This window comes from Nyctibius grandis, chromosome Z (genome assembly GCF_013368605.1).
Source record: "Nyctibius grandis isolate bNycGra1 chromosome Z, bNycGra1.pri, whole genome shotgun sequence".
Lineage (NCBI taxonomy): Eukaryota > Metazoa > Chordata > Aves > Nyctibiiformes > Nyctibiidae > Nyctibius > Nyctibius grandis.
In genome coordinates, this window is record NC_090695.1 from 99,282,566 (window position 1) to 99,308,903 (window position 26,338).

Consider the following 26,338-nt stretch of genomic DNA (forward strand, 5'->3'; position numbering starts at 1 on the left):
AAGTGACGTGCCGGAAGTCGGGCGGGGCTGGGCGGAAGCGGCGGCGCCGCCATGGAGCTGAGCGAGATGCTCTACAACAAGTCCGAGTACATCGAGACGGTGCGGGGGGCCGGGGCGGGCTGGCTGACTGTGGCGCTGGGGTGGGGTGGCGGGGAGGCGTCGGGGCCCGAGGGCGGCCGCAGTGACCCGCCCGTTCTCCCCGCAGGCCTCCGGCAATAAGGTGAGCCGGCAGTCCGTGCTCTGCGGCAGCCAGAACATCGTTCTCAACGGCAAGGTAGGCGGCGGGGAGGGCGCCGCGGTGTCCCCCCGCCCCGGTGGCTCGGCTGGGCGGGAGGGGAGCGCGGCCGAGGCGCGGGGTCCCTGTCCCCGCCGCTGTCGGCCCCGCAGCTCTGCTCTCCGGGAACACAAACAGCTTCCTCTGCGTGCGAGCAGATCACGGGGCTTTTTTCCACACAACAACGTGTTTCTGTGTGTTGGCTCGTTCTGTGCGGGTCACTGATGTGACAGGAGCACGGCTGGTGGTTCCAGGCTCCCGTGTCATTTGCTTTGTTCTCGCTTTTCTTTTAACTAAAAGAATTCTCTCTGAGGTAACATAATCTTGCTGGAGTGGCCTGACCTCTGCATGAGTCCGTGTAATAACTGGTATCTCGGGTGGAAACTGGAGCTCATTTATCTCTCTTTTCTCCTCCAGACAATAGTTATGAACGACTGCATCATCCGCGGTGACCTGGCAAACGTGCGGGTTGGACGACACTGCGTGGTGAAAAGCCGCAGTGTCATCAGACCCCCCTTCAAGAAGTTTAGTAAAGGGTAAGAGATCCCCTTCTGCTAGGGGGGAAGTTAAAATCTGTATACCCAAAAAAACACATCGGCTTGGCTGAGATCTGTGGTCCTCTTGCAGCAGAAATATGTCCCTCTAAACCTGCCTTTTCCTCAAACTCTCAGCTTTGCCTTGAAGGTTGGCGTTCCCTTCAGCCCCCAGTATGGAAAGGCTAGGCTATATTAAAATAGCTAACTGAAGCACGTGTTTCACTTGTTTGTTTATTTACAACATCTCCCTGCTGCTCGTTTGGGCCATCCTTTAGATGGAGGTGAGAAAAGACCAGCTGGTGTTTAATTTTCCTTAGTATCAGATCTACCTCTGGCAGTGCAGCTGGAGGTGGGAGGCTCCACAGCATCGTTTTGGGTCTGACAGTGTCGTGGATCAGTCTGTATATTGCACACGGGAACAAATAACTCTCCTGTCACAGGGTGGCCTTTTTCCCTCTCCACATCGGTGATCATGTCTTCATAGAAGAGGACTGTGTTGTCAATGCAGCCCAGATTGGCTCCTACGTCCACATAGGCAAGAACTGTGTCATTGTGAGTGCCGTTTCTCTGTTCTTTAAACTCTTGAGTACTGTGGAAGCTTTGTAACAGCAGTGGGGGAGGGATTTGCACCAGCTGGCTGGAGCAAGTGTACTTCCTCTGTGCTGTTCCTTTCTCCTCTTCCTTCTCCTCGCAAATGGTCCTTTCCCTTTTGCTGTGCTGAGGACAGCAGGTTCAGCTGGCTCTGTTTGGAAAATCCATCCCAGCAATGTTGTGGCTAATGGGACGGCCCGGGGGAGGCAGCCTTTCCACCAAGTACGAGTGGAATTGTGTTTGTGTGCAAGTAACACAAAGTAGTCAAGGTTGCTGAGTTAGAGAAGGCCTTGCTACGTTACTGCATGACTCCAGTTTTGGGCTCCAGTTTGTACCCTGACGTGTGTTAACATGCAGCTGCCTGTATGTGCGTCAGTCAAGGGCAAATGGACGTTTTTCCTCAAAAAAGAAAAAAAAGTTAATTCTGTTGGGGAGAACATTCAGTCAGGGTAAAGATTTATTCCCATGATCTCATACACAGAATATGTTTTGAGCAGTTAAACTCATTGAAGTTTAGGTAACATCAGGAATAAGCAAAAGCACGTAGTATTTCAAGTATAAACTTTACCTCATCTCTGTTTTAGGGTCGTAGATGCGTTTTGAAAGACTGCTGCAAGATCTTAGACAACACAGTACTACCTCCTGAAACAGTAGTCCCACCTTTCACAGTCTTCTCGGGCTGCCCAGGTACGCTCCCTCTAACTTCACTCGCACATAAGTGAAGTGGATGGGAAGTCCACTTGCTCGTTATTCACACGTTGAGGGGGAGGTAGGTGCATAAAACTGAGGTACATGAATGTTTAGTTCCTGCCCATCGACCTGGCTGCGCTGGAGACCTCCTCACACAACCTGCGTGCTCTGTCCTTTATCTCCTGGTAGCGTTTTACGGGGCACAGCAGAAGCTGTTTCGGGACCTGGCTGCAGCAGTCGGTCTGAGTCCGTCCCAGGGGGTATGAGGGAACGATCCAACCGTATTGCTCAACGTGAGAGAAGAGCCCTTTGCTGTTCTATGAGTATTTACTTACAACTCATCAAAGTCACTGCTTTGGATGTTGAGTATAAGCCCATATAAGCTTCTTTCTGCCTTCTGCAAGAACGCTGATGGTCACACTCTTGTTCTTCTTCCAGGTCTCTTCTCTGGAGAACTCCCTGAATGTACCCAGGAGCTCATGATTGACGTTACAAAGAGCTATTACCAGAAGTTCTTGCCGCTCACTCAGGTCTAGTAGCCTATTTACTGTGTTTCAGAGCAGCACAGGCACGTAGGAGTATTCTGGGGGCAGGGAGAGGGATGTTGTTCAGTGAGACCAGGGCACGGCCCTGCACCATTCCTGAGCACTTCTGTGGGTGTTCCTCAACACTGAAGGTCTGGCCAAGCAGTCCCTTGTGAAAGCTGCCGTGTTGTATAAACTTTGTGTGCTCATTTGAATGTTAATTCATTCCATGTTGTCTGAACTGTGCCATTAAATGTTCCGGAGCCAGGAAAGCTGGTGCAGTTCCCTTTAGGGCGCATCTCCTCGTTGCAGCTGGGGAACAAGGCAGAGGTGACAGCGCATACGCTGCAGCCACAGCCTGTCTGTCACGTCAGTTCTGTTCCTGACCCAAAGCAAGAGGGTTTACGTTTGCTGGAAGCGATCTCCATCCTAGAACAGGAGTGCTGTGTGGCTGATGGGCGTGTTATGGGCAGTTACTTGCCAGGGTTCATTAGACCCAGTGCTTTCCTTTGGGAGATGTTTGCTGCTCTGCAGGCCTGCGTGTTGAGGTGGATGGCCTCTTCCTTTTCTCCCCGTGGACTGAGATCCTCTCCTGTAGGGACAGGATATCGTTCATCATCCTGGGATTGGCTTTAGGACTTTTGGCTGACACTGAAACCTGTCTGTCTATGCCTTGCCTGATGGGATGCTGCTTAGCTTTTAGCTCTTGAAGTAGACGTGGGTCCTGTGCTCTCGCCCGTCACGCAGAGTTAGGATTCTCATGGCTGATGCGTGTTCTACTTCCTGAACATCGCAGACCTTAAAGAGCCAAAGGGCTTTGGGAAGAGGATTGCCATGTCACTCACAGAATTCAGTGCAGCAGAAAGTGGGGAATCAGAAGCAGAGACCAGAGGTGGGTGAGAGAATGCTGCGCTTGTCCCCACTTGTTATCCACTAGGTGTACTTGCAGAAAGCTCTTTAGTGCTTTTCTGCATTATAAAACTTAAGGAGATTCAGACTTCTTGGAAAGAGTGAACATTTCATTTTGGCCATGGGATAGAGCAGGAATAATTCTTGCTGGCAGCAGCTGTGTGAAAGTTGGAGACAGCTGACACTTGTGCGTACCTGACTCAGTACCAGACAACTGCCTCACAGTGAACCTGCCTGCTCTGGTTGTGTTACGTTAAAGCTTGGCGTTGTCCTTCTCTGGCTTTTAGCACTGGGGCTCCTGCATGTTGTAGTGTGGCAGCGGTGGGCCAGGACGCGTATTAGTTCTGTAGTATGTGTATGACTGTGAGATCAGCAGCCCTCGAGCCTTCAGCTGCTCTGTGTAATGCAAAGTACTGATACACCTTAGGTAGCAAACAGCTGTACGAGTACTAAAGTGTGTAGTAACTACTGTTAACCAAATGTAACACCACTGCCTGGTTTGTTTGTATTTTTACTGTACATAAATTAAAGCCTCTTCAGTTGTTCAAGCGACTCAGGGTTGTGACTCTTCAAATCGAACTTGAGACTAGAGTGAGGTTTCTACCCTGCCTGGGCATGTGAGCCACAGCCTTGTGTTACTCGCCATCAGCCGTCTCCCGCGGGCTGGGAGGCCCGTGTGTGGTCGGGAGGGGCTGTGTGTGCTGTTGCCATGGTGTCACCTCAAAGTTTCAACACGGCGTAGTGCGTTTCGCCGGGATCGCTTGGTGAACGGCCGTGGCAGCGTGGAGGCTGCTGGCGCGGGAGAGGGGTGGGGAGAGGCGGCCGCCAAATCCAGGGGTGTGAGTTTGAGCGCAGGAACGGGACGGCAGCTGGAGAAGTCTGAGGGATGCTTTTCCACGATGGCTTGAGCAGCACAGCTGTAGGGCACGGAGGGATGCGTCGCCGCAGTTACGCGTTTCTTGGCCTACTCTTCCTTCCAGCAGGCTGAGCCGACCCTTCTGCGTTAATTAAAACCTCTTTTATTGTCTCCGTTAAGGCGGCCTCTGCCAGGGTCTAAAACCAAGTCGCCACTGGAGATGTCAGACACTCAGCACTGTTCACGTTCCTTAGATCTGCCCACTTTATCCTCCCGTCCTCTGGAGCGTCCCTCCGACCCGGGCTCACCGCCGCGCCTCTGCCAGCTCCGGCAGGACGGGGCGTCCGTGGGGTGCGGCTGCGGCCCCGGGAGTGATGGCAGCGTTGGGCCTAGCGCCGCGCGACAGCCCGTGACTTCCCGGGGAGGGCTGGAGGCGACACCGGGGGGCGGGCGGGATCCCACGGAATAAAAACGAGCTGAAGGACCGGATCTGGGGTGACGGTGGGGTCTGTTGCGGGGACCAGCCCTGCCGGGGCCGGTGTCACAGGGCAAACGGCGGCGGGCGCAGGCCCCACGCGAGCTGCCCCTCATCACACGCTCGGGAGCGGGCAGACGGGCCCCACCGTGGCGCCCGGTTCCCCTCACGCGTGTCCCGCGGCCTGTTCCCCGCCGCGCGCGGCCGCCACCAACGGCCGCCGGCGCACGCGCCGCCGCGCCCGTTCCCGCCCCGCGCCGCGCGGTGGGCGGGGCGCTCCCATGGTGCCCCGCGGCGGGCGGCGTGGATTTTAAATCCTCCCGGCCAATGGGGAGCGGCCGCGGGCGCGTAACGCTCCGGGGCCGCGTTTGAATCGGGCAGCGCCCGCTGCCTGCGCCTGCACCACCGGCCCCCTCCGGTCCCACCGGCCTGCGCCGGGCCCCTTCGGCTCCACCGGCCCCCTCCGGTCCCACCGGCCCGCGCCCGCTCCAGCCCCACCGGGCTGCTCCGGGCCCCTCCGGTTCCACCGGCCCGCTCCGCTCCCCCCGGCTCCACCAACACCCGCAGCGGCCCGGCCCAGCATGAGCGCACCGGGCGGTAAGGCGGCGCGGCCGGCGGCCCTGGCGGAGCCGGCCCGGGCGGGCAGCTCAGCGGCGGCGGGAGGGAAGGAGGTACCGAAGGTGCTGGTGGACCCGCGGACCCGGCGCAGCTTCGTGCGCGGTCGGTTCCTGGGCAAGGGCGGCTTCGCGCGGTGCTACGAGCTGGCGGAGGCCGAGAGCCGGGAGGTGTTCGCGGGCAAGGTGGTGCCCAAGTCGCTGCTGGTGAAGCCGCACCAGAAGGAGAAGATGTCCATGGAGATCGCCATCCACCGCAGCCTGGCCCACCGCCACGTCGTCGGCTTCCACGGCTTCTTCGAGGACGCCGACTTCGTCTACGTCGTGCTGGAGCTCTGCCGCCGCAGGGTGAGGGGCTGGGGGGGCGGCGGGACCCGCCGGTGGGTGGGGGGGGTGTCGGTGTCCCCCCCGTGCTGACCGTGTCCCCCCGTGCTGACCGTGTCCCCCCGTGCTGACCGTGTCCCCCCGTGCTGACCGTCCCCCGCAGTCGCTGCTGGAGCTGCACAAGCGGCGGAAGGCGCTGAGCGAGCCCGAGGTGCGGTACTACCTGCGCCAGACCATCCTGGGCTGCCAGTACCTGCACAGCCACCGCGTCATTCACCGGGACCTCAAGCTGGGCAACCTCTTCCTCAGCGACGACATGGAGGTGAAGATTGGTAGGTGCCCGTGATGCAATGCCCAGACAACCCCCCGTGGCCGCCCCACGGTGGGGACCCCAGCCCCAGGGACTGGCTATCCGAGCAGCTCTGGTCATACCCCATCTCCCTGTCTTTCCCAGGTGACTTTGGCCTGGCCACCAAAGTGGAGTACGATGGCGAGCGCAAGAAGACCCTGTGTGGGACCCCCAACTACATCGCCCCGGAGGTGCTGGGCAAGAAGGGGCACAGCTTCGAGGTGGACGTCTGGTCCATCGGCTGCATCATGTGAGTCAAAATGCCTCTGTGCGGCCGTGCCGTGGGCTGGACGTGGGGCTGGACTGTCCCTGTGGTCCAGGTCTCGTTGGCCCCTCTGGGCTTCCGTGTGAGCTGAAGCTTTGGGTGCGCTGTCTCCAGCGGACCTGCCCTGGCTGAGCCCCGCTGCCAGCCAGCACGTGACCTCCTTTGTGCTCAGCACATGCTGGTGCGTGCGTGTCTGCAGGCTGATCAGCTGCATGGCATGGCTGTCTTAAGGCATTTCCCAAAAGCCCACACCTCCCAACTCGAACTTTCCCCAGAGGGTACTGGATCCCAGCTTCCCTTTTCAGGGGGCAGGAGCCAGGCACAGCACACGTAGCTGTCTGTGCTCCTGCATGTCTGATACCAAGGGTGTTCCCTCTGCCAGGAAAGTCCTAGGGCGTGCTTAGGGACAGGGTCACTTCTGCACACAAGTTCCTTTGCAAAATTGACACCCTTCTGTCTGCAAACCCGCAGGTACACTCTGCTGGTGGGGAAACCGCCCTTTGAAACTTCTTGTCTGAAAGAAACGTACATCCGAATCAAGAAGAACGAGTATACTATCCCCAAGGTATGGTGCTTCCACGGGTGGGACCTGGTCACCTCGCAGCAGTTCTTGGCCAGCCTTCTGCTGCACCATCCCGTTTCTGGCACTTAACGGGCTCTAACATAACGGTGAAACAGCTCATACTGCGGGGTGTGAGGGAGGGGATGTTTCAGTCGGTGGTGGAGCCAGCTGCAGCTCCCCACTCTAATCCAGCTGGGCAGTTGGCACGTGGGGTTAAATGAATGACCTGAAGTCCCTGAGGTCGGGAGCCCAGGTCCCCAGCTCATCCCACTGCTTTTGATTTGGTCTTGCTAAAGTCAGCCGACTTCAGGCTTTGCGTGCTGTCAGGAGGCAGCTCTCCATACCTGCCCAGTTCTGTTTCTCCAGGCTTGCACCCTGCTTGCCTGTCACAGCACAGGAGCTCTGCTCCAAGCAGAACTTCCCCCGGGCTGTACACCTACTGCATTTGCCACTAGTGCACGTTGTCCCCTGACCCTTGTCTCTAAACCCTGCCTGTCTCCTCTTAGCACATCAACCCCGTAGCTGCTAGCCTCATCCAGAAGATGCTGAGGTCCGACCCTGCCACGCGCCCAACTATCAACGAGCTGCTGAATGACGAGTTCTTCACGTCGGGGTACATCCCCAGCCGCCTGCCCACCACCTGTCTCACCATCGCGCCCAGATTTTCACTTGCTCCCAGCGGACTCGAAGTGACGGGGCGAAAGCCGCTGACTGCACTCAACAAAGGTGAGAGCGAGTGTCTGGAGGGCAGCTGGGCTGCAGCGCTGGGTGAGAGCCTGCCTGGCCCCCAGCAGTGTCCAGAGGGGGAATGTGGCACTCCCTCCCTTCTTCTCCCAATTCTTATGACAACCTGGAGCTTTTGTCAGCGAGAGGCATCTCCTTGCTCTTTGCCCGGAACCAAAGCAAGGAGGAGGTGCCAACACTAGCTGTGTAGCTCTAGGGTGTGTAATGTTTGCTATAGCTAGGGCAGAATGTAAATCTGGTGCCTTAGGACCCTACTCCCTGGTCATGCCTCCACACTCTTCTGTCTCCTGGCCCAGGACCAGACAGCCCTGCTCTAGAGAACCTGCCCGAGAAGGAGGACGTCGCTGGGCTGCGGGAGCTGGGGGACACTGTTGACTGTCCCTTGGCTGACATGCTCCAGCAGCTGACCGCTGTCAACGCGGCCAAGCCCTCCGAGCGAGTGGTGGTGAGGCAAGGTGAGTCTGGGGACGATCCCACAGGCATGGCCTTCCTGGGTAACTTGCTGCTTTGTCGTTCTGATGCTCTTGTCTGAAGTGAGAGACCAGCTGGCCTCAGTTCCAAACTGGAAGGCTGAGAAGCTACTTGCTTCCTCCTGGCATTGTTTGCTTGCTGGGGTGCACGGGATGCTGTGAAATGTCTTCTAACAGACTCCTTTCCTCTTTGCAGAAGAAGCTGAAGACCCAGCCTGCATTCCCATCTTCTGGGTTAGCAAATGGGTGGACTACTCAGATAAATATGGTCTAGGTAAATAACGTGGGGGCGATCCTTCAGCCTCCTCTAGCTTCTGAAGAGGCTGGGGGAAGCTTTGGTCTGGGCACTGCGTAGGTCTGGTTCTTTATCACAGTGTTCCAGGGTGTGTGTCCCAGACCACTGCCAGGAACGTTACCAAATACACAGTCAATCCAGAGTAGTGGTCACCGAACACCAGCCCTGGCCACTTTAAGGTGGAAAATGGCTACCTGCTGCATGAGCTGGCTGGCCTTGCTCCGCAGTGAGCACCCGTACCCACTGTGGCAGCTAAAGTTGCTTCTGCACCAGGTGATGCAAGAAGGGAGGGTGGCAAATCCAGAGGAGGAGAAGTGCCACCCAGACCTCCCCCAAGAGGAGGATCTTTAGGCCTGGCAGGGTCCTGGTGGGGTGGCTGTCAGGGAGCCCTTAGGTGACACAACCTTCTGCCTTTGTATGTCACACAACCCGTGGTCCCATGTGTCTGAAGGCCTAATGGGCTCCCTTGTGAACTAGGTTACCAGCTGTGTGACAACAGCGTCGGAGTGCTCTTCAACGACTCCACTCGTCTCATCATGTACAACGACGGGGACAGCTTGCAGTACATCGAGCAAAACAGCACCGAGTCCTACTTCACTGTGAGATCCTACCCCTCTGCCCTCAACAAGAAGGTCAGTCCTGGGCACAGGAGCCCTTGCTGGGGGGGTGGCTACTCCTGGTGAAGCTTCTACCAGCCTTGTTGGGCTTTGTTGGCTCCCTGTTTTCCAGGGAGAAACATCTTGGGGTCACTGGCATTCTGCAGGCTGCCTCTTGGCTGGTAAATCATGGCCCCAAGGACAGACACCGGCAGTTCTAACTGTTATTTCTAGTTGGTATCTCAGGCTCATTTGTGAGCAGCTCCACAGAAATAAGTGCTCACAAGACTTGCAGGTACCGAAGTGTTTGGCAAAGCGAGTCTCTAGTATCAGAGTTAACTTTGAGAATTTGCACAGGTTTGTGCGGTGACACCTCAAGCTCTGAAAGATGTGAGGAGGTTCTGGGAGTGTGAGAGCAGCCCCTGCCCTCCCCACGTGGCCGGGGTCGTCCCCAGCCCACCTGCTCACAGCCTTCCCCCTCTGCAGATAACACTATTGAAATATTTCCGGAACTACATGAGCGAGCACTTGCTGAAGGCCGGGGCCAACATCACGCCGCGGGAAGGAGACGAGCTGGCCCGCTTGCCCTACCTCTGCACGTGGTTCCGCACCCGCAGCGCCATCATCCTGCACCTCAGCAACGGCACCGTGCAGATCAACTTCTTCCAGGTGAGGCGGCCGCTCGCCTTCTGCCAGGGCTGCAGCTCCAGCGCTGCCAGAGGGGCAGGAGGGGGGACCTGAGCTGAAACTGCCCTGGGGGGGTCTCTGCTCCCCTTGCTGGTGCCACCCAGACGCTCCTGGCTCGCGAAGGGGCCGTGTCCCTTAGCAGGAGGGAGGCTGCTGGCCAGCCCCAGGCGCAGTGCTCTGGAGCTGGCTGGCCAGACCAGTTTGTCTCCCAGCGTGGTGCTCTGTCCCCGTGCCTCTGGGTGCAGCTGGGGTGCCCCAACCGCTGCTGGGGTGGTTTATCCTGAGCAAATCAGTCCCCGAGGAGCGGAGGGCTCGGGGTGACGGCGTGCTCTCTCCCCACAGGACCACACCAAGGTCATCTTGTGCCCTCTCATGGCTGCTGTCACGTACATAGACGAGAAACGGGACTTCCGCACGTACAAGCTGAGCCTCATCGAGGAGCACGGGTGCTGCAAGGAGCTGGCCAGCCGGCTGCGCTACGCTCGCACCATGGTGGAGAAGCTCCTCAGTTCAAAGTCTGGCTCAGCCCGTGCGAAACCCTCTGCTTAGGCCTTGTTCTCCATGGACTCCACGTCTGTGCCAAACCCCGCCAGCTGTGGATGGGGAGGTCTAGCAGCCCCCCTGCTGTCACCTCCCATCACATGCTGGGCTTCCCCTCCTGGGTACGTCTAGTTGCCACGAGGAAGCCCCTGGTGCTGTGGGAATGGCATTGTTCACTCTGACTGGTATCCAAAGAGGTTTCTTGCTCCCCACTCCTCATAGAACGTCTATTTTTTAATTGCATACCTAGTGTTTTTTTCTAATGTCCCAAAGCCAAAAGCCTGACTCAGAAACAACCCTCTTGTCTGAGGCTCCTGGGTCTTCTCTTGAGAGAACAAAGCATGGGGAGAGCAGAACTATCGTGTAAGTTATTTGTACATGTCTGTGCTGATGCTCCAGGCTTTTGTTTCCTCTTGTAGAAATTCAGGTGAGATATTTAACAGGCCCAGGGTGAGACTGAGAAATCAGCCTTTTAATACAGAAATTAATCTACATGAAACCTAAACTTTTGTATATTGCATAACTTGATTAAAGATTGTTCGCTGCAGCGTCCAGCCTGTCCTGGGTCCCTTTGGCTTCTGTGAAGGAGGGAGCAGCACCTTGCCTCTGGCTGTCCTCTTCCCAAGCTTGGGCTGTGGCCTTGCTTGCCCTCACTCACAGCCCTGGGCTGAGCTGAGCCCTGGACTTGCTCCTCGCTCTGCTCTACCTCAACACTGAGCAGTAGGGAAACAGCAGCAGATTGTGATGGGAAAGGGGGAGAGGGTGAAGTTGTTTGGGGAGATGCTGGTCATAAGCAAAGAAGGGCCTGGGCATTGTCACTGCTGGCTGTGCCCATCTCCCCAGCTGTGCTGCAGGAGGGGAGACCTTGGGGGTACCCCAGGAGCCATGCTCTGACCTCCAGGCTCACAGCCTTCCCCCTTGGTGGGCTCTTCTTGCTACACGACAGATGCTCACAAACGTGACTGTAGAATTAGCAGAAGTCACCTACTGGAGCACGCTTTTGCAGGAGCCCACTGAGCTCTGTGGGGATTTCTTCCCCCCCTTGCTTGCTGCCAGCACGTACTGGTGCTCTTGGGCTGGTTTATTTTTAAGCAGGACAAGCTTTTGGCTTTTTACTTTTTTATACCATTTTCTATAAAAAGCTCTAGGCCATACAGTATTCTGAATACAAACCAGGTACAAACCCCTTGTTACCTGTGTAACAAAATCCCACACCCCAGGGCACAGAGGAATCAGACTGTACAAAATTATTGCTCTTCTAGAGGGGAAGCCTTGCCCAGGGGCTCCTGCTGCTCTGGCAGCTGCCCACGGACCCTGCGGGGGCTGCACTCACGTGAAATACGTGCCCAGGGGGATGCTGTAAACCAGAACACCCGTGGGACACCTGCCCCTGAAAGGCTGTGGGGTCAGAGGGAAGGGACCCCGGGGACAAGGGGTTTCCCTGCCTCCGTGTCCTCGGAGCACGGCTCTGAACTGCTGCGCTGCTGTGCAAACCCCCTGGGGCTCCGGGGGACTGGCACGGGGGGCTCTGCCCTGGTGTGATGCCAGGCTGCTGGTGCCCAAAAGGGAGAAAACCTTTTTCTCAGCCCAGCTGAGATTAACAACTTCATTACCGGGATTGCGCTGGAGGCCTGATGCAAACAGCAGGTCCGAGCCCTGGGGTGGCTGCTAAAAGCCAACCCGCCGTGCCCCAGTCCTCGGCCGGGCTGGAGGATCCTCTCCAGTGTCACGACTGGTGCACCAGTCCTGTCAGAGCCCTGTGCTGGACACGGGCTCAAAGAGCCGCTTCCCCAGGCTGCGGCACGGGGGGATGCACGGGGTGAACGCCCCGCTGGGACCCGGCACCAGCCCGGCTGGGGACCCTCAGGAGAACCCAACACACTGTTCCTTCCTTCTCCTCAAGCACCACGTCCACCGCAGAGATTTTTTTGGTTTGTTCTCTGACACTGACACCATCAGGCTGCCGAGTCTGGCCGTGAGCGCTTGCAAAGGTGGGTGCCCAGAGAGCAGCTCTGCAGCTCAGGAGAGCCCGGGTGAGAGCCCTGTGCCACCCTGTGCCCACCGTGCTGCTGGTAACCCCCGTGTAGGCTGGGTGACCTCCCAGTCCTGGGGCCCCACCTCGCCCCGGGGGGGGGACCCCACAGAGCCCCAGGGCTGGTCCTAGATGAGACTGGGGGTATGGGCAGGGAGGAGCGGGTGCAGCAGCCGGGCACCGTGGGTGCCATCCTGGCAAGTGTCCCCGCTCACTTGCCGTCGTCTCCCGGCCCCTGGCAGTAGTAGGGGTGGAAGAGCCGCTCGTGGGCACAGCCCCTCATGGCCGCGTGCGTGTGCAGCAGCAGCCGGGGGAAGCGGGAGGTGAAGTACTGCACGAAGCCGTCAGGGACGGAGCCCAGGGCTGCCCGGACGTCGGGCGGCAGCTCGTGGTAGTGGTGCTTCTGCAGGAGAGAGGGCGAGGTGAGCGGGGGGAGCGGGCGGCGGGGGCACGCGGGCACGGGGGTGGCCGTACCTTGTTCCTCATGGCCCGCAGCAGGTCACGCACCGAGCCCCCCTTGTAGGTGCGGAACTTCCTCAGGTCTGGGGAGAGCAGGAGAGACGCTGAGGGAGGTGGGACGTGGCGGGGCGAGGGGCACGGGGCTGCCACAGCCCCCCGTGGTGCCAGCACTGCCCCCGGCGACAAACCGGGCACCGCTCTGCTCTGCCTGCCCGAGGAAGGGCCGGCACCCACCCACGCACCCTGGTTCTCAGCTCCTGGGCACGGGCAGGTGCCTCCTGCCCAGCAAAGGGTGCCAGCCCCGGGAGCCCCGTTTCTGCCCGCTTCTGCCTGCCCCACGCCCACCTGTCTGCAGCGGGAGGGAGATGTGCATCCTCCAGTTGGTCCTCACCACCGGCCGGCCCCCCGCCTCCAGCCCCGACACGATGGGCCCCTCGGCGGGCTCCTTCTCGATGCGGTCGCTCACGTCCTGCGTGCCCAGAGCGGGGCCAGGGTGGGTACGGCACTGCCCTCGCCCCACGCTGCCCCGTCCAGCGCCAGGGAACAGAGCTGGCACCCAGCGGGGACAGAGAGGGTCTGGCCCCGGCCCCAGACCCAGGGACCCCCCACCCCTTCCAAAAGCGGCTCAAACCGAGCACATTTTTTTGGAGCACGCCTATGTTCACAGCGCGCTCACCTGGAAGAACTGCAGCTGCTTCTCCTGGCTCCAGAAGAAGGGATGTGCGAGGACCACGGGGGCGGAGGGCCGGCGCTGGGGCTCGGGGCTGATCATCGCCGCAATCAGCTCTCGTGCAACGAGCTTGTCTGGTAGGAGAAACACCACAGCGGGGAGCTAACCCCCCCCAGAAGGACCGGGAGCTGCGCCCCGCGGTACGTGCCCGTGGGGAAGGGTCTCACCGTGCGCCTCCTCCTGCAGGCAGCTCAGCTGGGAAGAGCCCGACAAGATGTTGGCCTGTCGCCGCAGGCTGTCCCCGAACGGGTGCTGCCCTCCCGACACCACGTAGTAGAAGACGCAGCCGGCTGAGAAGATGTCCACGGCGCACGTCTGCGAGACACCAGAGGGGAGGTGGGACCCCGGCAGCAAAGGGCGAACGAAGCCTTCCCCTCCCCACTTTTCCCCTCTTTTATATGAACACTTGGTCACTGGCTTCAGAGCTGCTGGAAGCCGCGTGGCCCCAGCGCTCCTGCCCCGCGTTCCTGCGCCAGGGAAGCACCATGGCAGCGGGGCCGAGCCAGGGAGGGGCTTTTCAGAGGCACAGAAGTCAGGATTTCATGGCCAGATGGACACGCCATGGCTGCTGGTGCCTCACCCAGCCGGGCCAGTGACCCCAGTACGAGGTTATGGGGAGAACATTGCCGGCACCAGTATGTGCTCTGCCAGGGACCAGCACAGCAACCGGCTTCCAGCAGGAACAGGATTCCCTGGGCTAAACAGACGAGCAGAAGCGTAACCTTCGCAGCGAGCCAGGGCCCGTCCCACCTCCCCACCCGGATTTCCGAGGACTGTGGCCAGATGAGACGCCCTGGGCTGACCCCAGCCAGGCACTGTCCCTGCCAGGGATGTGTCTGGGCTGGCCCAGGCACTCAGGGCTGTCCTCTGAACCACACGGTGCACAGCACGCTGCGAGGCCACAGCCAGCACGGGGGATCTGCCACGACGGGCACCCGAGGAGCACCCGAGGCGGGGGGGGAGGCATCCGCAGCTCACTGACAGGGTTCTCCTTCGGGGCCTCCTGCAGCACCTCGGGCGCGATCCAGCCCTCGGTGCCGGGGATGCCGGAGCGGAGGCTGAAGCTCTGTCGTCCCCCCTGGAGCTTCTTGCAGAGGCCAAAGTCGGAGATGACGGCTCGGATCTGCCCGTGGCGATTCGGGACGGAGATGAGGATGTTACAGGGCTTCAGGTCGCGATGGACTGGAAGAGAGGGCACGGCGTCACCTGCAAGGGCTGGAGCGGGGCCGGTGCTGCCGGAGCAGGGCTCTGCCCGCCGCCCCGCACGCTGCCCACCCCCCAGCTGCTCCCTGAACCCCGCGGCCTCGGCCGGGGACGGGACAAGGATGGGACACGCTGCCCTCCCGCGCGCTGCCCGCTCACCGATGCTGAGCGAGTGGAGGTGGGCCAGCCCGGACATGGTCTGGCGCAGCAGAGACACCGGGTCCAGGTTGCGACGGTCAAAGCTGGGGCTCTCCACGTACTGGAACCACACAGAGGGAGAAAGAGAGGAGCTGAGGCCTGATTTACGGGGGTGAGGAAGGCTGGGCTTGCCGGGAGAAAGGCTCCTCGCTGGGCCGACAGAGGTGGAAGGGGATGAGCCCATCCGGAGGCTGTTTGTGTGCCCAGGGCTCGCCATTGCCAGGTCTGCCAGCTGGCATCTATTCCCTCTGCAGCAAACTGCCCTCACTTGTGTCCTCGGACCTCCACGGCTCCTGCTTTACGGGGTGGTAAAAGGACGCTTCTCCCCCGTGCTGAGCCTCTTCCCAGCACACAAACAACTGCCCCGACCGGAGCTCGGAGCTGCCCCGCTGCCTCCCGAGGACAAAGCGGCAGGAGAAGCAGGCAGGGGGAGACTGGGGGCTCACCTCCTGCAGCGTGGCGGAGCAGAGCTCGATGGCGATGTAGTGGAACTGCTTGTCCTTCTCGGTGCAGAAGTAGCGGACGACGTGGGGGTGCTCGTCCGACTCCCGGAGCAGCTGCACCTCGCGGTCCACAAGATGGAAACACTCGGGCAGGAGCCGCTTCACGGCCACGTTCCGGCCATCAAACTGTCCCCTGCGTGGAGGGTCGATGTTGGGGTCCACACACAGCCCTCCCCAGCCCGGGCAGAGCCCAGCGCTGCGACGCACAGCCCAGCCAGGGTCGAAACTCGCCCCTCGGGGCCCTCAGCCCAGGTCACTCTGGAGTGACTCCCAAAGGCTTGGCACAGCCACAGGCAGGCAGAAATCTCTGCAGCAAGCTGGAAACTGGGGGTTCAGGTTCCCCTTTTTGTAGGAAAATACCTGCCCTGCTTTATGCTGTGTTTAGTGCTGGGGAAGGGCTCAGCCCGAGCCACGGGAACCTCCCGAGGGACTCGACCTGCCGCTGCTGGGGGCTGCCCGGAGCAGGGACAGCCCGGCTGCCCAACAGCTGGCACAGGCAGGAGGGGAAGGGGGGCACGGGGCGGTGGTGCGAGGGGACACCTGCCCTGAAGACCCCTCCCAAAGGCCACAAGCCCAGCTCCCCCGATGGGTTTGATGAGCACCATGCGAAGGGGAAGGCGGTAACCCATTCTCAGCAGCCCTTGAACCACCAGCCAGGGAAGGAGCTGCCCTGGCGCTGTCCCCATGGCTCCCCGGAGAACAAGAGTGGGACGAGGGCAGGCGCCCGGGGTGCCACCCACCTGAAGACAAAGGTTCCTCCAGCTCCATGGCCCAGCACATCCTTGGGGTTAAAAGAAACCTTCCCAACTACAATCACATCTGGTTCTGCACCTGCAGAGGAAGAGGAAGAGGAAGGCAGCCATCCCTCAGCCCATGAGCCTTAGTCCTACACGAAGGACACCCAGCTCCTTCACCACCCAGCCGCTTCTTCGGCCCTACTGCAATGGCTTTTGTAGCCCGTGTTTATCCCGGAGCAGGGCTGGCATCTCCTCCCACCTCATGCAGCCCCCTCACCCAGGGGGCCCCTCTGCCCCTGCTCTGGGTGATGACGCCTGCAGGCAGAGCCCCCCGCCCGGTGCCCCCCACACACACCTTGGGCAGCCGCCGGGACAGCCGGCTCCGCGCTGACCGTCCCGTTGGCCAGGTCCTTCCCGCGGGCCGAGGCGCTGGAGCTCTGCGAGGGCTGCGAGGCGCTGCCCCGGCTCAGCGCTGGCTCCGCGGGGATGCCCTCCCCGGCGACCCGGCCCGGGAGCAGCATCTCCTGCTGCTGCTGCAGGAGCTGGATCTGCTCCTCCAGCTGCCGCTGCTGCGCCGCGTGCTGCGTCTGCACCTTCTGGAACACAAACCAGGGGCTGCGCCGGCGCGGGGCTGGGGCACGGGCAGTGGCACCAACCACGTGCACGCCACGGCTCGTCACGAGGGCACAGGGGACAGTGCTGGAGCTGCGTGGCTCATTGCACCCACGGCCGCAGGGACAGGGAGAAGGGAGTCCCCAGCCCCTCGGAAGCCACCTTCCTGTGGCCAGCACGGGCTCTTCCAGTGGCCACCACTCACCGTCAGCAGCAGGAGGAGGACTGCCCCGGCCAGCAGCGCCGTGCCCACGCCAGCCACAAGCAGGTCCCAGGTGCTGGCCTCGGGGTACACCTCCGCCTGCTCCCGGGGCGCGGGGTCTGCCTGGGGCTGCCCCTCGCTGCGCAGAGCCGGCTCCTCCGGGCTGCTGGGGGCCAGGAACTGCAACACACGCCCGGGGCCGGTGACACCGGAGGGATCACCTCAACCCACTGGGCACCCCGCTTCGGGACCCCCTCCCCACCACAGCCCTGCATGTGGGACCCCCCTCCTTGTGCTACACCCCACCACCCAGCCCCAGCCCCTCTGCACCGCCCGAGGTTCCCCCAGGGCAGAGGTGGGACCCAGCAGAGCTCGGCCACTCACGTCGTCGAACATGGTCCTGGCAGCGGGAGCCCTGGGGATGATGGTTTCCGTTGTCTTCCTCAGGTTCTCCGGGAAGGCTCGCAGCATCGTCGTGTGGACCACAGGAGGCAGCTCGTGGTGCCCTGCGGTGGGAGGAGAACAGAGCGGCTGCGTGCAGGGCCCACGGAAGCCACTGCCCACCCCCCGCCCAGGCAGCCCCTCCTGGGAGGGGACAAGGCTGGGCTCCACCAGCCCCAAGCCAGTGTCACCGCAGTCCCCGCAGGTGAGTCACGGCCTCGGCCCCATTCACCCCACTGCGCACCCCGCTGCCACCCCAAAACACCCCCCTGCCCGGGGCACCCTCCGCAGCCAGGCCGCAGGGGAAGCCCGTGCCCCTCGCGGGTCCGCACCGATGAGGAGCCACTGGTTGCGGAGCGAGGTGATGCTGCCCTGCGGGTACTTGACGTCGGTGCTGGGCGTGATCTCGCACTCCCCCGACTCTCTCACGGTCACGTCGTCCGTGGTGGGGCCGTCGATCCTGGCCAGCGTGATGCCCTGCGGCTGGGGCCCGATGGCTCGTGGAGCACCGCGCAGCCGGGACGCGTGCCCGCCGCGGCTCGCCCCGAAAGGGGCCACCAGAGACTCACCACCAGAGCCACGCTGCCGTGGACCAGCGAGGTCAAGGCGTAGAAGCTGGCCGCGTACTTGCCCACGTAGAGCGCTGGCCTGCAAGGCAGGGACAAGCGTCAGCCTTGGGTCTGGCACGGATCGAGGCAGCCGAGCTCAAGCAAAGCCAACGCCGCGGGCTGCCATGGCACGGGCACCACGCACAGCAGCTGGGTCTTGGTGGCGGCGAAGTCCTTCACAGACTGGTAGCCCCACTTGAGGAGGTGGATGTCCTGCGAGTGGAAGGTCAGGTAGCGCAGGGTCTCCATGGCCAGGTTGAGGTGGGGGACGCGGCGGAGGCTGTCCTGGTGCCACAGGTAGATGCCGACCACGGGTGAGCCGTAGTTCTGCGCCCACAGGACCTCCCCGCTCTCCTTGTCCAGCGTCACCACCAGCCCGTCCCCGCTCGAGGCGAAGTGTGCCATTTCTAGGCAGAGCCAAGGGGAGGGGGCGATGCGGCGGTGGTGGCCGCGGGGCTTTGTCCTCCTCCGTCCCCCCTCAGTCCTGCCACCAGCTTTGGGCTGTTGCCTGCTGCTCTGCTCCCGTGGGAGCTGCAGCCGCCGCAGCAGCCGTTGTCCCCAGCGCTGGGCACAGCCTTGCTGGCCGTGGTGGCATCGCTGCGGGGTCCCCACGCAGCCCAGGCCCCACGGCAGCACACGGGGCAGGGGTCCCGTGGCCACCACTCACTGTAGTGGTAGGACTCCTCGCAGAGCGGCGCCGAGTAGCCAGAGAAGGTGGCGTTCCAGCGCAGCTCCCGCGACTTGGTGTCGTACATGGTGATGACGTACTCTGGGGACGAGAGCAGGGCACAAGGTCGCTGCCCAGCGCCCCGCACGGGGACCAGAGGGACCAACGGGGAGCAGGGCTGGCTTACGGGTACGGCCGATGTAGAGCAGGGGGCTGGACGGGCACAGACCGTCCCAGGCCTCTGTCGAGAGGGTGGTCTGCTTCTCTCCTGACTTGGGGTCCACGATGAACCACGTGTCCTGCTTCTTCCCTGAGAATGAAAATACGTTTTGTGTAAGTCTCTGCTGTCCGTCCCCAAGGCTTCCTCCTGTCTCCCCTCCACAGACACGGTCCCGGGAGGTCCCCGCTCAGCCTCTCCTCCTCCCTGGCCCCGGGTCTGACGGGGGGCCGCTCTCCCGTACCGGTGTAGAGCACGCCATCCGAACTGCGGCACGGCGAGGACTGCACCAGCTCCGGGATGGTGAACGGCAGCTTCTGCAACACAGACGGCAGCGTGGACGCGGGGCCTCCCCGAGCAGCAGCCCTCCTGCCTCAGGAGCAGGGTGGGGAGGAGAGGTCCCCCCACAGCCCCCTCCTCCTCGCCTGCCTTCACTGCTCAACCCCAAGCAGCAGTGGGGAAGGAAGGAGGGTCCCCGCTGTTTCTGCCCCCACCCACTCGGCTGACACCTTCCAGGCACCAAGGACAAGCTGGAGTGACCGGAGGCCCCGGGTCCACCCCGTCCCCAGCCCGGTGAGCCCCTCGCAGCCCCACTGACCATCAAGCCTTCTTTGTTTTTTCCTCCCAGGATATACAGGCTGCCATCATTGGGGTCTGGAAGGAACGCTGGTCTGGGAAGGAGAGAGAAGGAGGAAACGTGAGCTGCCCCCGCGCCGGGCACACGCCGAGGGCTGAGGAGATGCTGCACTAAAGAAACCCCTCCAGCAGATTGCTCCGGGGCAGGGAGCAGCTACTCCTCATGGGCACAAAGCGGGGTTCAAGGCAGCGCTGCGGCATGGGCTGGGAGGTTCACTGCTCCGAGGTTCCCCTTTCTTGCTGGGAACGTGCTGGTTCATTGGGGCAGTCGTGCACCCCCGAAGGCCCCCGCACAGCCCGCGGGCTGCCCACCCTGCCAGGGCCACTGCACGGGGGTGACACTCACTCTGCCACGTACACCGGCACCTGCAGAATAGGATCTGAAAGAGAGCGAAAGGGAGACGTCAGCAGCCTGTCCCTGCGGGGACGTGGCAGTGTTTACCGAGCGCGGCCGTGCCCAGGCCCCAGCCCATTTGCATTTCAGGCCCAGAATAGGCACTGCTGGCCACGGGGGTCGGCCCCCCCGGGCACTGCTCTGTGCTCGGCCGTGCCTGGGGCTGGAGCTGCCACCGCAGCGTCCCCGGGGCGGGGGGAACCGCTGGCCCAGAGCACGGCCAGCAGGAGCCAGGCTAGGGGGACATCCCCGACCCCGGCTAGCAACGAGCCCAGGGAGCAAGGCCGCGAGCGAGCACCCGCTGGGCCCCTACTCACCATCCTTCAGGGTCCACTTGATGTCTCCTGTGCTCTTACTCACGGCGTGGAGGTTTCCGTCCAGTGTGGAAACGAAGAGCAGCGTTTCTGGGACGGTCACAGCACCGCCTTTGAGGCACTGCGGACAGAAACGCTGCCCTTAGAGAGCGGGGCCAGACGCGGGGACGAGCCCCCGTGGCCCGGGCCAGCTCAGGCAGCTCCGCAGCCCCGCACCCAGCGCGCCGCAGCAGCGGACTGTGGGGAAGAGCCCCAAGTCCCTCCTTGTCCCTTTTTTATAAATAAAAAATAATTTATTTCCTTGCACCAGTGTATTAAACCTGCTTGTTCCTGCATCCCCCCGCACGCAGGACAGCGGCAGGATCGCCTCTGCTCACGGCTGGCTGAAGGGGATGTGTGTTACAAGCCCATGGCATTGAGCCCTGGCACTAAGGGCTCGCAGCGAGTGGCACCCGCGGCACCGGCACCATCCCACCGGTGCAGTCCCGGGGCCGGCGCAGCCCTTCCCCTCCGTTCCCCGGAGCCAGCCCCGGGGATGAGCTGCAGCGCGGCTGTTCCCAGCCACGACTCCCCGGTGCCTTTCTAAAGGTGACACAAACAGCCCGACTACCGGCTCCTTCCAGAAACAAACGAGTTGGGTGACTTTTCATGCCAGAAATGCAATTACTGCTCGCCCAGGCCTTCAAAGCTACGGATTCCAGCTGCCCTGGCGTTGAGGGAGTTATTGCAAATTCAAGCTGGGAAGAGGAGCTGCTGCTTCCGTGTCGGGCGTCCGCAGAGCAAGCGCCAGCTCAGCCGGTGGCACACGCGCCAGCCTCACCCCGTCAGCAAACAGGGTCAGCAAACAGCTCGGGGACCCGAACGGCTGCAGGCAGGGGCAGGGCCAGCGTGGCCGATGCCAGGGAGCCAGAGCCGAGCCGGGGCTCAGCGCTGGCCGCGATGCAGAAGCAGATCGAGCAAGCTGCTGCCCCGGCCACTCATGTGGAGTGGCCCAAGGACATCCCTTGGGCTCGGCACGCTGTCCCCCTGGTAGCCCCTCACTGCCTCTCAGCTCTGTACCAGCTCCTGGCGCCTGATCCGGGCAGAGAGCCCGCCCTGGGGACCCGGCCAGGCTAGAGAGCGGGGACCGGCCGCAGCCTGTGCCAAGACGGGGCCTACGTGTGAGCATGTGCCCACCTGCAGAGCAGGACCTGATGGCGGTCACAGACCAGCCACAGCATGAGGGGGCCAGGAGACACCTTCTCCCTCGAGCCACTGAAATCCCTCCAGCCCCAACACCACAGACAGCACAGACCACGGGTGCCAGGGCGCCTGTTCTCCGGCTGTACCTCCTGCCGGAGCACACGCCAGCTCCCTCCCAGCGCACCTCACATCAACCCCTCTGCTTCGAGCCCAGTTCTTCCACTTGCTCTTCTTCCTGCTTAATTTTTAAGCGAGGTCAGAGCAAGTTTCCCAGCTCTCGCTCTGCCCAGAGAACAAGGCAGGGCAGCCAGAGAAGGGTGACCGCTCCCCGCCGCCGCCTCCCCAGCACCGTGCGGCCACGCAGGCAGGCTCGCTGCCGGCTGTGAGGGACTGGCTGCGACAAGCCAGGCAAGACACGGAGCCCTTGCAGTGGGGCCACCTGCACCAGGAAACAGAACCGAGACGGTTGAGCCCTCCCAGCTGTCAGAGCCACAGCACCCCAGCCCAGATGCGTGGCTGCTGCTCCCACGGGATGTCCGTGGGGCCCATTCTTTCCCGAGGCTCCCACCGTGCCACCCTGGAGTCTGCAGCGATGCCACCGGGGCCGGAGCTCAGGGATGGTGGGGGACAGCCGAGCCCAGACAAACACGGTGCCAGCATCTGCTGCTTCCTTCACCGGAGCAGGGCTACCAACGCCTGCCAGAACGACCCTGGCACGCTGCCCTCTCTGCTCAAATCACCACGGGCAGTGGGAGCTGCCATCCGGCTTCCAGGGGCACCACCCCGCCAGGCTCTGCGGGCAGAGAGGGGCCGAGGGCTCCGGGGAAGGGGGCTCCACTCTCAGCCCGGCCAGGCCCGGAGAGAAGATGCTCTGAGCGGAGGTGACCAACCTCCACGCTGGGCACTGCCTGTGGCTCCTCTGCGGGGCGAGCAGCGTGGATCTCCATCACGCACCTGCCCACACCACCACTGTACGGCCACAGGACCCCGCACGCAGCCGCCCCCACCCCGCAGACCCGCCACAGCCCCTTCCCCCCCAAACCGCGCTCTGCGGGGCGCCGGACCCCGCGCACCCCCGCGCTCTGGGCACGGGGGGCTCAATCCCCGCGTCCACGGGCTGCCACGAGCGGGGTGCTCCTGCCCACGCTGCACCCACGGGTCTCACAGGCTGTGCCCACCTGCGCACCCACCCACACCCGCGGGGTGCTCGTGCCCACCGTCACACCGGGGGACACGGGCTCTCTTGTGCCGGTACCGCCACGCACCCACCCGCACGACACGGCCACGCACAGGTCCCCGCTCCCCGCCCCGCAGAGCGCTCCCACCGCGGCCGTACCTGCCCCGGGGGCGGCGGGAGCAGCAGCAGCAGCAGCGGGAGCAGGAGCAGCGGCGCGGCGGGGCCGCCCATGTCCCGGACATGCCGGGGCCGCGGCGAGCAGGGCCGAGCCGAGCCGGGCCGCGCTTATCGCCGCGCCGTGAGTCAGCGGCTCGGGGCGGATCCAGGATGCGGGTTCCTGCCCCCCCCGGCCCGGCCCCCAGCGCCCCGCCGCCCCCCCGCACCGCCCGGCGCTCGGCCCGGGGGCAGCGGGAGCGGGCAGCCTGCGCCCTCGGTACCCCCCGGTACCCCCCGTCCCTTCGCGTCGGCACAAGGACCCGCACTCCCGTTTCAGCATCCCCCGCACCGTCCCCATCCCAGCGGCTTTAACGCTTTTCTGGCCCAGCCCCGCACCCCTGGCCCCGGCCCCGGTCTGCGGGGCAGCGGAGGGCTCCTCCCGGCCGCCTTACGCACCAACCCCCGCTGAATAACCTTTAGATTCAGGACAGAGCAGGGCAGAGGTGCTCATGGAAGAGCTCTTTCCCAAAAGACAAACTGGAGTTGAAAGAGATTTTCAGCAGGATTCAACTGCCCCCAGGAATTATTACACTGCCCCTTGCAGCGAGGGCACTCCTCGATACCAAAGTGAACCAGAACCTGCCTGTTTGTACACCTTAGGTGCACTACACATCATGTATTTTGAGCTTTATTTCAGTGATAACACTACCGAACTGTTTCAGCCCGTTTTTTTTCAAGAGAAAGCTCCTAAAGCCAGCAGCAAACACGAGCAGCATCTGCCAAGTGTTACAGCAGCTCGGCTGTTTAAGCCCCACCGTGCCAGGCTTCTCCCGAGCACCCACTTTTTGTGGGCTGTTACGCAGACGTGGGACCTCAGACACCCCAAGGAGCTGCCCACCCGTGTAACTCACAGTGAGCACACTGCACAAGGACAGCTGCAGTTTAAAATAAGATTAAACCCTGGTTTTGGAGTGGGAGCTGGAGGAGAAGCGTCCCGTAACCCCCAGCCTGGGAGGAAGGCAGCGATGGCGTCACACTGACAACGAGCACGGGTTCCCGTGGAGTTCCGCCTGCATCCAGCTTTCTACAAAAAAACTAACTACAAATCATTTGCCAAGAGTTGTTCATGCAGTAGGAAGTAGCTTCAGAATGTTGCAACACTCAAACGCAGAAATACTTAATTATCAAACTTTAATTCATGAGACTAATCTTACAGAATAAACCAACAGGATAACCAGTCAAGGTTACACTTAAAAAATCCAGCAGTGCAAATCTAAGACGAAATATTTGTCATCTCCCCCTCCCCTGAAATAGGCAATAGATTATTTAAAAATACCATAATACATGGTACTTACATATTCCATTTAAAATAAATCTGCAGCGGACACAAACATCTCAGACTTTTTTTTTTTACTATAAAACCAAAGAATGAATTGCTTCGAATATGCGTAAGACACAGTGAACTTCCATGAGCCACGGAAAGCAAATCCTTGGCTAGAAGTAGAACGGCCGCATGTTTCACACAAGACTTGCTACAGCTCTCCTGGTCCCGCTGCTCCCCTCCCCAGCGACGAGGACATTAATTAACAAACCAAGACGCTAACAACCCGATCCTGACCGGCGGCGAAAGGCTGGAGTACAAAACTGAAAATGGAAACAGCTCCATTGGAAAAATCAAGTCACAGAGGAAGAAAAAGTAACGAAGAGAAGGGAGCTCTGGACCCAAAGCTGGCTGCAGCGGGCTGGCAGAGGGAGCAGGAGCAGGACCGCGGCGCCCGAGCCCGCACAGCCGCACCGCGGGCAGAGGGGAGAGCGCGGGCAGACACCCCGATATGGCACCTGACAGCGTCGCTGCGAGCGGATTGTTTCTCTTTGGCCCTTGAAGTGTGGGGCAGCAACGGACAGGAACCGCATCCCGTCCCACTCCGCAGGCTGTGTGCGTGGTACCGGTTACACCGTGTTGCATCTTAACAGCTTCTTATCCAGCACTTTGAGTTCACATCAGTTTTTCCTCTTTGATCATCATAACACCCCTGTTTTAATTACACCTTTCTCAAACAGCACCGTTAATGGAAATTAATGATTTACTTTAATCTTGGTATGAAAAACTTGCAAGTAATACAAGATTTTAATGCAAGAGAGTCTCTGCTCAAACCCAAAGTTCGGTGACACACTTTTCCATTCCTAGTGCAATATCCAGGAACTGTTTACGCTGGGGATGCACAGAGAAGGAAGGAATGCTTGACTCAGGACAGGGAGAGGAGGAACCCACAGCGCTGGGCATGGCAAAGGGAAAGGGACGGCACAGAGGGGAGCCGCACCGCTCACGCCACCGCAGGGGGCACGGCGAGCCCAGGGGTGCCGCAGCCCCGCGCCCCGAGAAGGGAGACGCTGCCCGGGCACCGGCAGCGCGGCGTGGGAACCACCAGCTTTGTGCTGTGGGAACCCACGTTTGCGTTATGGGTGCTTTAATCCTCGAGGAGCAAACCCAGCAAAGCACTCAGTGCATCTGCATCAGGGCTCACACCCCAAAACACTCCCAGGGAGTGACACGTACAGCAGGGATCCATCTCTGTGGGACAGACATCGTTAAATTGCAATTTAACTGAAATAAACTTTTGCACAAGGATCACCAGATATTACCATAAACTTCCTAGGGAAGATGACACGCTGGATCTCAAGACAATCTTTATCAGCCAATGCAAAACACTGATTATATTTGCACTTTACCCACAACGCTCGTGTCTCTCTGAGGGCTAATTGCCAAATTCCTCCGCAGGACCGTGTGTTACACTGAGTCTGCCCTGGAGACGATCACAGACATCAGAGAGTAAAACCCAAAGCCAAGCGAGAGGCTGGCAATCAGCTCCCCAGTTAGGCAAGCCGTGACACCACCCAACTAAAGAGATGGTGGTTTCTTAGATGTTAACGATCATTAGTTAATGTCAATAATTGCCTTGGAAAAACTGGTCTATACCAGAAGATACAAAGCTCCACATCGTTCCGAAGGAGAAAGGATCTTAACAGCAGTGCTGCTAAGCTCAGTTGGAACATTCATTTCAAAGAACTCCCACGAAACCTACTGTATTAAGCCAACAAACACCAATTAAAGCATTTTATATAAGTATCATTTTCCTGTATTTTAATTCAAACTTTGCACATAGAACAAAAAGGTGAAACAATTTCCTTTTTCAAATCAAAACCAACTTGAGAAGCAGCACCTAAACAGGATCACATTTTCTTAGTTTATAATATTTTCTTCTGCATGTTTAAAACTGCTTTGTAACCCATGGGTTTTGTACTCAGTTTCTTTTGAGATGATCGATTGTGCCTGGCACAGGACGCAGAGTAACTGTGCCCTTGGGAAAGGAGCAGACAGGACTGCTGAACACTGCCCTGCACCCCTCGCCCGAGGTGCCCCTCGTGGGTCGGGTGCCTGCCCCCCCTCAGCACCCGAGCGTACTCACCCGCCTCACCGCATCGAGCACAGGAGCCACGGGAACCAAGACACGCGTCCTCTCGAGGAGCAAGCAGGAGAGAACAGGAGAGGAAAATGGAATGTGAAGGGA

The 26,338-nt window shown here is 60.8% G+C and overlaps 3 protein-coding genes across 5 annotated transcripts; 2 read left to right on the forward strand and 1 right to left on the reverse strand.

Moving 5' to 3' along the window:
- The first annotated feature begins 27 nt into the window (after positions 1-27).
- Positions 28-4,072, forward strand: DCTN5 (dynactin subunit 5). Of its 2 annotated transcripts, XM_068422339.1 has the most exons (6): positions 28-99; positions 206-274; positions 692-810; positions 1,251-1,362; positions 1,986-2,088; positions 2,530-4,072. In XM_068422339.1, exons 1-6 carry the CDS (start codon positions 52-54, stop codon positions 2,625-2,627), a joined length of 549 nt encoding a protein of 182 aa, XP_068278440.1. In that variant the 5' UTR covers positions 28-51; the 3' UTR covers positions 2,628-4,072. The 2 variants fall into 2 exon arrangements, with proteins under 2 accessions (XP_068278440.1, XP_068278441.1); XM_068422340.1 differs by lacking the exon at positions 206-274 and having other exon boundaries at positions 33-99.
- Positions 4,073-5,436: 1,364 nt separating this feature from the next.
- Positions 5,437-10,310, forward strand: PLK1 (polo like kinase 1). Its single transcript, XM_068423726.1, has 10 exons — positions 5,437-5,817; positions 5,957-6,125; positions 6,248-6,392; positions 6,879-6,972; positions 7,476-7,695; positions 8,010-8,168; positions 8,380-8,457; positions 8,956-9,110; positions 9,561-9,743; positions 10,104-10,310. The coding sequence occupies exons 1-10, from the start codon at positions 5,437-5,439 to the stop codon at positions 10,308-10,310; spliced, it is 1,791 nt and encodes a 596-aa protein (XP_068279827.1).
- A 1,037-nt stretch (positions 10,311-11,347) lies between these two features.
- Positions 11,348-22,899, reverse strand: ERN2 (endoplasmic reticulum to nucleus signaling 2). Of its 2 annotated transcripts, XM_068422601.1 has the most exons (22): positions 22,773-22,899; positions 20,258-20,375; positions 19,893-19,926; positions 19,509-19,581; positions 19,155-19,227; positions 18,881-19,003; positions 18,694-18,795; positions 18,172-18,433; positions 17,988-18,066; positions 17,751-17,901; positions 17,362-17,483; positions 16,981-17,157; positions 16,519-16,759; positions 16,167-16,257; positions 15,370-15,559; positions 14,885-14,984; positions 14,505-14,704; positions 13,690-13,837; positions 13,469-13,596; positions 13,138-13,261; positions 12,808-12,875; positions 11,348-12,736 (listed from the first exon to the last, which is right to left on the reverse strand). In XM_068422601.1, the coding sequence occupies exons 1-22, from the start codon at positions 22,842-22,844 to the stop codon at positions 12,545-12,547; spliced, it is 2,868 nt and encodes a 955-aa protein (XP_068278702.1). In that variant the 5' UTR covers positions 22,845-22,899; the 3' UTR covers positions 11,348-12,544. The 2 variants fall into 2 exon arrangements, with proteins under 2 accessions (XP_068278702.1, XP_068278701.1); XM_068422600.1 differs by having other exon boundaries at positions 12,533-12,875.
- Positions 22,900-26,338: the final 3,439 nt, after the last annotated feature.